Genomic DNA, 12,619 nt, shown 5'->3' with positions numbered 1-12,619 from the left:
TGAGAAACCTCATCGGAGTCAGAACAGGAGTTACTGGTCTATAGTATGTGGCTAAGATAGAAGACAGGTAGCTTACTGGTAAAGTAAGTGAGAAGTAGTGAGTTGAAAATCCCTGAGAAGGGAAACATTACATAGAATGTTAGAACCTTTATCTCTGGTAGTTAATGGCTACTGGAAGGGTGGGGAAAGGCAGTGGGAAGCAGCTATTGTTCTGTCACTCTTTGTAAGCTGGTAGCACTAGATAATCTAATTGGTATCCTCTCTTATACTTAAGGTAAGGTAAAGACTAGAGTCCAATTTATCCTGGTACTTTTCTTTTAGGGACTTTGTATGACCACAGAATTTCCTTACTTAGTTGACAATAAACTGCTACTGTTGTAGTAGAGGTCTTCCACTAAACTTACACTAGTGTTTCATTACACTTCTTGATTCTTAGGCATTTTGACTCTTCCAAGATGCAAAAACAAATTTCCTTTGTTAAAGGGTGAACTAATACAGCAGTGATACTCATTAGACACTAGTTGGAAATGAACTGTACAACTCAGGGGGAGAGGGGTCGGCAGAGAAAAAACTGGGAGAAAATGAGGGAGGGGTAACACTTCAAAAAGAAATGTACTCATTACCTGACTTGTGTAACTATAAGCCTCTCCACATCACCTTTACAATAAACAAAGGATATATAGGTATTAATCTGCTATAAAATGCATTTTCTTTTATAGAAACCAGTATAAACCAGTATAAAATGCATATCTGTATAGCCACCTATCTTATAGATTTTACTCAACAATAAATATTTCATCACTTCAAAGAAAAAGCCTCCTCGGAAGTGGCGCTGTAGCTCAAGTGGTAGAGCACTCGCCTTGAGCTGAAGAGCTGAGGGACAACGTCCAGGCCCAGAGTTCAAGCCCCACGACCAACAAAAAAAAAAAAAAAGAAAAAAGAAAAAGCCTCCTCTAAATAGGGTGGTCAAAGGCCCAGTTCAAATTTTGTCTCTAATTTGCTATTTGACTTGAGTACATGCAGCCCCTCCCAAGACCTTCTTTCCTTCCTTCTTTTTTTGTTTTTTTTTCTTTCTTTCTTTCTTTTCCTTCTTTCCTTCCTTCCTTCCTTCCTTTTTTCCTTTCTTTCTATCTTTCTGTCCCCCCTTTCTCTTTCTTTCATTCGTTCTTTATTTTTTGCACCTCTACGGGGCTTAAACTCAAAGCCTCCCACTATCCCTTAGCTTTTTTTTTTCTGAAAGCTGACACTCTACCACTTAAACAACACCTCCACTTCTGGCTTCATGCTGGTTAAGTGAAGGTAAGAATTAGACTTTTCTGCTCAGGCTGGCTTGGAACCATGATTTGAGGCTGTATTTTCAACATCTCTAACGAGGTAAAGAGGTCTAAAATAATTTATTAATTATTAAAATCAAAGTTTGTTCAGAAAGTTAAAAGGAAATTTTGTGGCAATAGCACAGACTTTGAACTAAGTAGATCAGAGTTTATGTCCCCATGAGCTAACTTACTCGTAACAGTAAAATGTCTTGTTCAGGGCTGCACATCCAGTAATGTAACAAAACTAGCAAAACTGGAGTTGAAGCCTCATTTGGGGCTTAAAGTGGAAAAGCGAAGTTCCCCACAGACAAGCACACACTCCAGGTTTTCCAAAAGCCCTACAGCCCTCTTCCCCTTCAGTAGCTAAGGCCATCTCAGGACAGTGGACAGAGGCATCTAGAAGCACTCACAAGAAAATGAAGTGTAAGCTCTGACCTTAACTCTACCCCCCAAGAGGTCAGAAGACCACCCCTTAGGGGCAGATCCCTGCTGCCCTGGTTTTCTTCAAATGTACATGGGCTAAGAGGAGGCCAGACCCAACCTGTGTGTGGGGTTTGGAGCCGCTATGGGTCGATCTGTGCTGACACTTTGTCCTGGTTCGGAGGTTCTTTGACTGTACTCTACCGTGGAACATTTGTATCTCTTTGCTTTATAATAAAGGCTGCATATTTGGAAAAAATAATACTAATATGCATACTTGTGTATAGGTCTTAGAAGGCTCAGCTGAGCTATTTTCCCTTTCTGGATGCTGGCTAATTACCAGGAGCTAAGTTTCTACTTTCTACTGTCATCCTGGGCCCAGATAGCTTACCTCCCCCTTCTCAGCAATTGGTAGCCCTTACCTTTCCTAGGAAACTCCAGTAATAGAAAAGGGAAAGGGGGAGGCATACAAAGATTTAAGAAGGCACGGGCTTCTAGGCTAAGCCTCTAGTTCACACTGTTCCTTTCACTACATTTCTTGCTTCTAAGATGTTAGCTCCCCCCAAAGTTATGAGTGTTTATGCTTTATTATCCCAGTGGACTACTTTTAATATCATCAGCCCTTGATATTTATCTTATCAATGTACACCAGAGAAAAATGACATGCATGTACAAAAAGTCAGTGCAGTCTTGTTTGTAATAGAATGAGATCTGAAGTGATTGCCCATTAATAGGAATCCATTTAAACAAATGACATTGTGTATCCATACAGTAAAAAGAGATGAAGCTACTCAGCAATGCCAATATTGTAAGGGCTCCATAATATATTAAATGTGTAAAGCAAGAAATATTATACACAAGATACTGATTTATGTGTCTCTTCTGTAGCTTGGTAGAATTTTGATGCATGAGGCTTCAGCGAATTTTTTAACTCTTTCCTAGAAAAAAAAGGATCCTCTTTTACATAGCTAAATTGAATTCTACTTGTACCCAATCAGAAAGTCGCTAATCATGTGATTATATATTTATGTGTATAAATTATTTTAGGATGATACAAGAAGAACTGGTAACAATTTTTACATATCTAGAAAAAGTAAATGCATACAGCATTATCCTTGGCCTTCTTTCATTTCCCTGATAAAGAGCTGACACACAGATGATCCTCTATAGTCCTTTCCTAGCACAGCAAGTAGCAGAAGAGGATTTATAGCTATAGTACCTGCAGTCCTGGCAGATAGAAAGATTTGGCTTTCCAGTACTAGGCTAATCATCAGGTCTTATTTTGCTGCAATTCTCCTGGTCTTAGTGCTGAAACTCCTAAGGAAGCCAGACATCAAGTCATCCTATTTCTCATCCTTTTGCAGCAGCCCTTAGCCGGCCATGGAGGGATGATTCTCATAGTGGTATGAGTGGACCTATACCTTATCCCCTACCTCCACAATCTTCAAGTTACAAAGGATTCACAGAGTGGTGGACATGCTCTTCAGGGTATCTTCATTTAATAGACAAGAAAATTGAGGCCCAGAGAGGTTAAGTGATTTGCCCAAGGTCACACAGTTAGTAAGTGCTGGAGCCAGTCTGTCTGACTCTTACCATGTCAACTTGACCCTGGGGAATGTAAAGCTTTCAGTAAAGCAGAGTCTGGCCTTTCTTAAAGTCTAAAGCACATGGAGTTGCATTTTAACTAAGTCAAACACTGTTGCTCTGAAGCAACTTGGGCAGGCCTGTGTTAAGAAATGACTTTCTTCCCATCCCCCTACCCCCAAAGCAAAGAGAACATTTAGTGTAGGTTTGGGGACCAAAGGAGCCATAGGAAAAAATCCAGCTGACCTCTGCAGCTGTGCCCATAGTGGGAGTCCAGTTCTCATTTACAGAGTGATCATCCCCCCCATCTTGATCCAGCCTCCCTCACAAGAGCACCATGAGCAAGTAAAACAGAAGAGCAGCCAACTCCTGACAGGTAGCAGTGCATGTCCTGATGTTTGCCTACTTTTGCTTGGGTGGGGGTGGCTATGTCATAAGGGTTCTATTATCCAGGAAAGGGTAGTTTTCCCTGAAGCCTCATGCATCAAAACCCCACCAAGCCACAGAAAAAAGAGATATAGAAAATAGTTAGAAGCTTTGGAGAGTTGGAAGGAGCATAGGAAAAGGTCATGGCAGCAATGGTACTTGCTCTTTCCCAAGCAGCAGGTAGACATTGATTATATCTAGAAAACTGGGCTGTTTTAAAGACCCTGTTGAGATATTTTATAAAACCTCTTTTATAAGTATGGGCTAACGTAAATGCTTACTTTCACTGTTGTGAAATAATGTATACATTATGAGTTGTACAGAGCATCAGGGAGAGAGACTACCTGTTGTTCAGGTGTGGGAGTTTCTAGGATAATAGGATTTGGGGACTGGCTTATCAAATAAAATTGAAAATCAAGTATAAACAGTTTCCCGAAGCTCTTTTTTTTGTAAGTCTGCTACAATTTTGGCAGATATTTTGTGTGAAGGCTGCATCCAAAGTTTAAATTGGAGTCTTATATTCTTTTCTTTTGTGTGTGTGCTGGTACAGGGGCTTGAACTTGGGGCTTCACATGCTCACTTGGCTTTTTTAGCTGAAGGCTAGCTCTGTACCACTTGAGTCACACCTCTACTGGTTTTTTGCTAGTTAACTGGAGATAAGAGTCTCACAGATTTTTCTGCCTAGGCTGGCTTTGAACGGGAATCCTTAGATCTCAGTCTCCTGAATAGCTAGGATTTACAGGAATGAGCCACCAACACCCAGTTTTAGAATCTTGAATTCTTGAGATCTGAATGAAGCCTTCTGATCTCTGTAGTGTCTGAAATTGGACAATAGACTCATTAGTACTAACACTTGCTCCCAATGAAAAATATCTGGCCTTGAGAGTTTAGTAGCAGAGACCAAGGTATTATTTGTGTTTTGATGCCAGTGTCTACAGTGTGTTCTAGTTTAAGAAGCGCAAGATGGTGGGTGGTGTGAGCGTGTGTCAATATGCACAATGGTACTTCAACCTTTCCTGACTTTTCCCTATCTGCTATATCACTGATATTTGCCATAAGAATGTGGAGTTTAAACCAAGAAGATAATAGGTATATCTTATTTTGTGAAACATTTATGTGCTTATAAACATGGCCACCCAGAAAATTTCCCGATTCTTCATTACCTTTCACACTAACCTAAGAAATATATTCTTCTGACAAGTGTTTTAGCTCCAGGATGCTGCAAAGTTTCAAAAGTGAAAAGCAAAATGAGCTATCTTATATGAGAGAAAAAATAGCAAATTCTGTGTTGATTCATTTAAAATAAAAATATATGGGCAAGCCATGTAAAGAAATGTAAAGTTTAACCTGTGTTTCATAGGACAAAACTAAGTTAGAAGATGACTTTTCTATCTACTTCAGGGGACTGCTAGAATGACTTCATAATGAAAATAAATGAATTTTATTAATTACAAGGCACTGTATACATGTGGATTCCAGTTAGTCTTTCTGTCAGTCTTAAACATTTGATTTTTAATAAACTGTATTTTGTTGACATTATAAAGGTGATATACAGAGGGGTTATAGTTATACAAGTCATGTGAACCCTTTGCTCTTTCCCCCCACCCACATTTGTATAGTTCATTTTCCACATAGTGTCTAGTGAGGACCACTGCTGTATTTTTTGAATACTCGATCTTGTGTGTGGTCCATCACTGGAGCTTGAATTCAGGGCCTCATGCTCTCACTTGGCTTTTTCTCTCAAGGCTAGTACTCTCTATCACTTCAGCCATACCTCCACTTCTGACTTTTTGCTGGTTAATTGGAGATAAGAGTCTCTTGGACTTTTCTTTTCTTTTTGAGGGGGAAGGGTCCAGTCGTGGGATCTGAACTCTGGACCTGGGTGCTGTCCCTCAGCTCTTCAGCTGAAGGCTAGCACTCTACCACTTGAGCCACAGTGCCACTTCTGGCTTTTTTTTCTTCTGCTTATGTGGTGCTGAGGAATCGAACCCAGGGCCTCATGCATGCAAGGCAAGCAAGAGCTCTACCACTGAGCCACCTTCCTAGCCCTCTCTTGGACTTTTCTGCCCAGGCTAGCTTTGAGCTGCTATCCTCAAATCTAAACCTTCTGAGTAGCTAGGCTTACAGGCATGAGGCACTGGTGCCTGGCTTTGAACATTTATATTTTTTGTCAGTTCTTGGGCCTGAACTCTGGGCCTGGGTGCTATCCCTGGGCTCTTCAGCTGAAGGCTAGTGCTCTACCACTTGAGCCACAGCACCACTTCTGGCTTTTTTTTCCTGCTTATGTGGTGCTGAGGAATCGAACCCAGGGCCTCATGCGTGCAAGGCAAGCACTCTACCACTGAGCCACCTTCCCAGCCCCTGAACACTTATTTTTTAAAAAACAGAATACTCATTCACTCACCATGAAACATTATGTCTCTAGATAAAGAAGTATTGCTTGTTGCTTCTTCAAGGGAAGCATGAACTCAGTTGTAGTTATGAGTATTCAGAATTATTTACAGAACTCCTTTTTAAAAATGTTTTTATATGACTTTTTAATTCTTAGCTATCTGGGGCCTTGTCTTTTAGGACAAAGTTTAGTTGGGGGTAAGATGGGGTATGTGTTCACTCTGTTCTGTACATATTAATTAATCAAGCACTCCCAGTTTCCTTGTCATAGGGAAAGAAAGCACAGAGTCCACCAGCATTTTGTAATTGAAAGTCTTTGACCAAAGTAGTGAAAAATGCCCAAGTTTTCAAAATTAACATCTGGAAATTAGAAAAGACACTCTACTTGGTTGTGATGAAGGGGAAAATGTTATCTGTAAAAAGCCATGGATTGATTGCTTGTATGCTTGCTTCTTCTACTTTTCCTACAAGTACTTGCTCAATTTAGTAGCCTCAAGTAGGTAAAGATTGTTTTGTCTGCATATATTTTATTGATTGAGAAAATCCACTGACTGAGTGATTTTTAGCTTCTTCGTGTTCAAACTGGTGTCCTGGGGCTGCTTTAAACAAATAAACAGGACCCAGAGTAGGCCTGGTTCACCTCTGTAATCCTAGCTATTCAGGAGGCTGACATGTGAGGATCTCGAAGCCAACGTGGAGAGCAAAGTATGTGAGACTCATCCCCACCCCCCCCACACACACCTCGGTCCTGGGGCTTGAACTCAGGACCTTGGCACTGTCCCTTAGCTTGTTGGTGCTCAAGGCTAGAGCTCTACTACTTGAGCCACAGCACCACTTCTGGCTTTTTCTGAATAGTTTATTGGAGATAAGAATTTTACAGACTTTTCTGCCCAGACTGGCTTCAAATTGTGATCCTCAGACCACAGCCTCCTGAGTAGCTAAGATTACAGGTGTGAGCCACCAGTGCCCAACAAAAGTTAATAAGACTCTATTGTCCAATTACCAACCAAAAATCTAGAAGTGGAGTTTTGGCTCAAGTGGTAAAATGCTATTCTTGAGCAAGCCATAGCACTGGCACACAAAAAAAGATAAAACTGGTGGTTCACACCTTTAATCCTAGCTACTCAAGAGGCTGAGACCTCAGGATTGCCATTTGAAGCCAGCCCAGGCAAAAGAGTCCCTGAGATTCTTATCTCCAAAAATTTGGAAATGGAGCTGTGCCTTAAGTGGTAGAGTACTAGCCTTAAGCACACAGGCTCAGGGACAATGACCAGGCCCTGATTTCAAGCCCCAGGACCAGCACAAACACACACACACACACACACACACACACACACACACACACACACACACACCCCAGCTATTCAAGAGACAAGGATAGAGAGGATCACCATTTGAGACCAGGCCAGACAAAAAGTTATCAAGAACCCATCCCAACCAAAAAGACAGGCATGGTGGTGTATATCTGGGACTCTACCAACACAGGAGAAATAGGTAGGATGATAATGGTCTGATGCAAATTGGGCAAAACAAGAAACCGTATCTGAAAAAAAACAACTAAAGTTAAGAAGAAATAGGAGTGTAGCTCAAGTATGTGCCTAGCAAATGTAAGACTATTGAGTCAAACCCTAGTACTCCAAACACAAACAAACAGATATTTAAATTTTTCAATAAGTTACTACTGTTGGAAAATCACAAATTTTACACAGAAACACTTGGATAGATAATTATGAGTAAAACTTCTATTGTGAGTAGATTTTTTTGTACCAATCCTGGGGTTTGAACTCAGGGCCTGGACATTGTCCCTGAGCTTTTCTGCTCAGGGCTAACACTTGACCAATTAAGCCACAACTCCACTTCTGGTTTTTTGGTGGTTAATTGAGGATAAGAATCTCTTGGACTTTCCTGCCCAGGCTGACCTTGAACAGAAATCCTTAGATCTTAGCCTCTTTTGAGTAGCTAGGACCACCCACTTTATATACAGGTTTTTGTGTGAACATGTTTTCAGTGCATTTGGATAAACACCAAAGATTGCAATGGGTAAATTTTATGCTAAACTGTCTTCCAAACTGGCTGTACTATTTTCCATTCCTACCAGCAATAAATGACTGTCTTTGTTGCTCTACATCCTTGCCAGAATTTGGTATTATCAACATGTTGGATTTTAGCCATTCTAATAAGTGGCATTTCATGGTGTGGTGGTGGTGGTGGTGGTGGTGGTGGTGGTGGTGGTGGTGGTGGTGGTGGTGGTGGTGTGTGTATGCCAGTTCTGGGGCTTGAACTCAGGGCCTGGGTGCTGTCCCTGAGCTTTTCTGCTCAGGGCTAGCACTTGACTACTTAAGCCAGAGTTCTACTTCTAGTTTATTTTGTGGTTAATTGGAGATAAAATGCCCCAGATGGCTTCAAACTATGATCCTCAGCTCCCAACCTCCTGAGGAGTTAGAATAACAGGCATGAGCTACTGGTTCCTAGTTTAACAAAGTTTTAAAGTTATTTTCTTGATAGTTGCTCTAGAGCTTGTAATATGTATCTTTTAGGGGCAGTACTGGGGCCTGAATTCAGACCTTGTGCTTACTAGGAAAGTGCCCCTAGTATTTTTGCTTTATTTTTCAGATAGGGTCTTACACATTTTCCTTGTCTGGGCTTGGACTTTGGACCTCCATCCCTCTACCTCCTCTTCCTCCACTACCCAAGTAGTTGTGATTATAAGCATGTACACTTATGCCCAGCCCCACAATATAATTCTTATTGGAGTTGACTTCATGTTTATCATTAGTTATAATGATATATTGAAAAATTGCTCCTCTAAGGTTTTATTACCTGTAATGACCCCTTGATTTGTAGAGCTTGGCTAAGGTCCCCTGACATAGGGATGGGAGGCTGGGTTATTGAGAAGTCCTTGTTATGTATGGTTTTCTGGAGATGTGGTCTAATTATAAATAACATGGGAACTTAAAGAAATATATCATTTTCTCCTTCTTCCTTATAGTAATATCTTGAAAGAGCTTGGGATATGCCTAAGCTAAAATCTCAGTCTTCTTGGGCTATCATATTCACAGGTTACAACATAGGAGATCTTGGCTTACTGCTCTATAGGTTCTATAAGGGAGGGTACCTTTCAGAAGAGAATGTAATTGTATAGATATCTGTCAATCTGAGTTATAGGCTTTAAACTGAAAATCAAAGGAAGGTTTTATAAGTACCTACATTTATTCCAGCACTGTTCATAAGCTATAGTTCACAGCCAAGGTATAGGTCTAGCTTAAGTGTCTGTTAATAGAATAAATAAAGTGTCTGTTAATGAATAAATAAAATGTAGCATATACACACAATGGTTTTATGAGCCATAAAGAAGAATAAAATTATGTAGTTTTTTGGACAATGGATAGGATTAGAGATTATCATACTAAATGCAATAAGCCAGTCCTACAAAGAAAAGTATCACGTTTTCTCTCACTTGTAGAAGCTAGGGGTAAAAAACAAGGTCATGAATGTAAAAGGAGGATTACTGGGAAGGAGAAAGAGAAAGTTAAGGGAAGGAGGAAAGAATAATGGAGGGTGAACATGATTAAAATATATTATATGCATGCTTTGATAATCACAATAAGACCTCTTACTTTTTATATTAATATGTGGTAATTAAAAGGAAACTATATAGAAGGGACAAATAGCCCACCAGAAACAATAAAACAAGCATACTACTAATGCATCATATATGACAAAATAAGAATTGTGAAAATATTTAATTATTGACAGAGCTGAATAATTTGAGGGAAAGGACAAGTAATACGGTCTTGAAAACTTATTTAATCAATCAACTGCTTTGATTCTTATCTTTCAGAAAATATTGAAGGAAGGACCTCTGCTGAAGAACTGCACCTCCTTCAAAAGATGGAAACTTAGATATTTCTTAGTTCAAGGACAGAAGCTCTACTTTGCACATCATCCCGCGGTAATACATAGAATCTTATCACTTGAGTTAGTGAGTGGATGCCAAGAAATGTATGAGTGGATTGGGAGAACAAATAAGTAAAGGTATACTGACAAATAATAAGATGGAAGTTAAAACACTATAGCATAAATGATTGGCTGACACAGGGAAGAAACATTAGGAAGAAAAATTCTCAATAGGATTCCCTGGTTGTTAATGTTTTCTAGAAACATGGCTGCAACACTAAATTCCCAGTGTAATAGTTCTACTCATAAATGCAAATGTAATGAGGAAGACATGTAGATAGACAAGCATATTGAGCCCTATCTCCTATGTTCATATGCATGGCTCATTGTCTTGTTGGACTTCATTTATAAAGTACAAGCTCAAAGATAAAATTATTAGTAAGAATTTGAAAATGGGGGCTGGGCAGGTGGCTCAGTGGTAGAGTGCCTTGTATGCATGAAGCCCTGTATTCTACTCCTCTGTACCACATAAGCAGAAAAAGCCGGAAGTGGTGCTGTGGCTCAAGTGGTAGAGCACTAACCTCCAGCTGAAGAGCTGAGGGACAGCACTCAGGCAAAGAGTTCAAGCCTCACAATGGACAAAAAATAAAAGAATTTGAAGATGATGATAGCAGAACACCAAACCAAGTGTGAGGCCCTCTGAACACAGGATCCTATGTGACTGCACAGATGACTGCTGAAACTAGCTCTGTATATATTGGTAGTACTGATTTCATGCTGCTGGCTGGGTAGTATCTATTACATCCAACGTATAAAGTGATAGAGGCATACACTGAATAAGACAAGCAATATAATCAAAAGCTGCCACTCAAAATAATAGGAATCAATAACAATCTATACTACTAGGCATTTTTGCTAGACAATGTTCTATTATCTTCTCTAGAATTAACCTTTATATTTGACTAATTCTGAGCTGACCAACTAAACATTCCTTATAAATCCACAAAAAAGATTTGAGAATATTGTACTTTAGTTTAGCTTTTTTGGTCACAAAATATATCCACAAAAATAATGGTGCTAAATAAATTCCAGCCCTCAAGACCAAAAACAAAATCATGACTGCCCTAAAATGCCCTTTCAGTGTGTGTGTGTGTGTATGTGTGTGTGTGTGTGTGTGTGTGTGTGTGTGTATGTATGTATGTGTTTCCCCTTTTAATGTCTGTATTTGTCCAGTTAACCAAATTGTCTCTTTTCCCTTTCCTTCTTATATTTTTCCAGTTTGTACACTTTGAAACAATTGATCTTTCGCAAGTCACCTTGGCAGAAAGCAGCTGTAGAAATCTTTGCCACAGTTTTTGTGTAAGTAAGATTTGGAATAACTAAATAGACATGAATAAGGGCTAACTAGGCAACCACAGTGGTTAGGCAATCCAGTTAAGTGGATTACTATACCAACTTGTTACATCTGGACATCAAGCTTCCCAAGTCGTCTTCTATCATAAAGTGTCATTATTCAGACAAATGTCTACCAGTCCACTGATAGAGGGAGAAAGTAATGGCCTTGTTCCATATTAGTAGCCTAACATAAAACTAAGCTGATTTCAGGGGTTTAAGGAATTTGTGACCATTATAAAATTCAGTCTTCCTGCTAAAGGTGATTTAGAAGAGTATCACTGAGAGGCTTTCAAGAGACTAACATGCCATAGAAAACATCAGGATAATCAAGTTACATGACATCTTTTCCTTTGATGAGTTAGATAAGAGTCTAAATACAAAGTAAAATCTATTCCATGTTGAGATTAATAATGAAAGAGTACCTCAAAGAAAGCAGAGGATTTTCTAAGAAAGTATTCAGGGCTTATTGTGCTCAAAATATCATGTGGTTTGAGTCATTCAAGTGAACTCAAGACCATAAAACTCTGATAAATAGTGAGTCCATAGCCCTAGGACTCTCTTACTCAACTCATCCAAAACTGACTAGTGTTATCCTTTGTGTAGGAAAGGGATAATTTATCAGATCAAAAGGTCTCAGACTCCGTGCCTTTTTTCTAGGGCTACTCCATGTTCTATCCTTTGAAACGAGAGCAGCTAAATTGAAGAGAGAGCCTCAGCTTTTGTTTTTATCTCATTACATCACATTGGCCCAGGATAAAACTGGGGATTTCCTTGACTGGTCTCCCCCCAATCTGCACCTTTGAATGAAGAGCCTGTAGGCTAATGTCTTGGTTCTCTATTCCACTAAGAAATCTAAGGCTTAGGCTTTCTCTTAGTCTAATGAAAACACAGAAGCACTGTCCATTATCCCCAAATAAGAATGAGTCAGGACCAAAGAAGTCTATGATCATGATCCCAATATACTTATCCTGTGCTGCATGATAAAGGAAAAAAAAACTTGCTTGTTGGGGAGGTGAGGCATTGGTGATAAAAACAAATAGATGCATCAATGCAATGACATTCCATAGTTAGAAAAGACCAAGTTTACCATGTGTATGCTAGACCTTCAGCCTGGCTTTCTTATATTCTATATTGGTTTATGCCTCTCTCTAGGATTGAGACCACTGTAAAAGCTCTTCAGGTTGTCTCTT

General features: G+C 39.6%; 1 protein-coding gene across 1 annotated transcript in view; it reads left to right on the top strand.

Annotated features, from left to right (window-relative positions):
- The window catches only part of Dgkk (diacylglycerol kinase, kappa), a 114,142-nt gene that overhangs the window by 41,210 nt on the left and 60,313 nt on the right, over positions 1-12,619 (top strand). Inside the window, exons 3-4 of the mRNA XM_013032353.1 lie at positions 9,979-10,089; positions 11,313-11,393. Of these exons, the coding sequence (XP_012887807.1) occupies positions 9,979-10,089; positions 11,313-11,393 (192 nt within the window). The remainder of the gene's footprint in view (positions 1-9,978; positions 10,090-11,312; positions 11,394-12,619) is intronic.

The sequence above is a fragment of the Dipodomys ordii genome, unplaced genomic scaffold (assembly GCF_000151885.1).
Source record: "Dipodomys ordii isolate 6190 unplaced genomic scaffold, Dord_2.0 Scaffold154, whole genome shotgun sequence".
Lineage (NCBI taxonomy): Eukaryota > Metazoa > Chordata > Mammalia > Rodentia > Heteromyidae > Dipodomys > Dipodomys ordii.
This window is presented reverse-complemented; position numbering and strand designations above follow the sequence as displayed.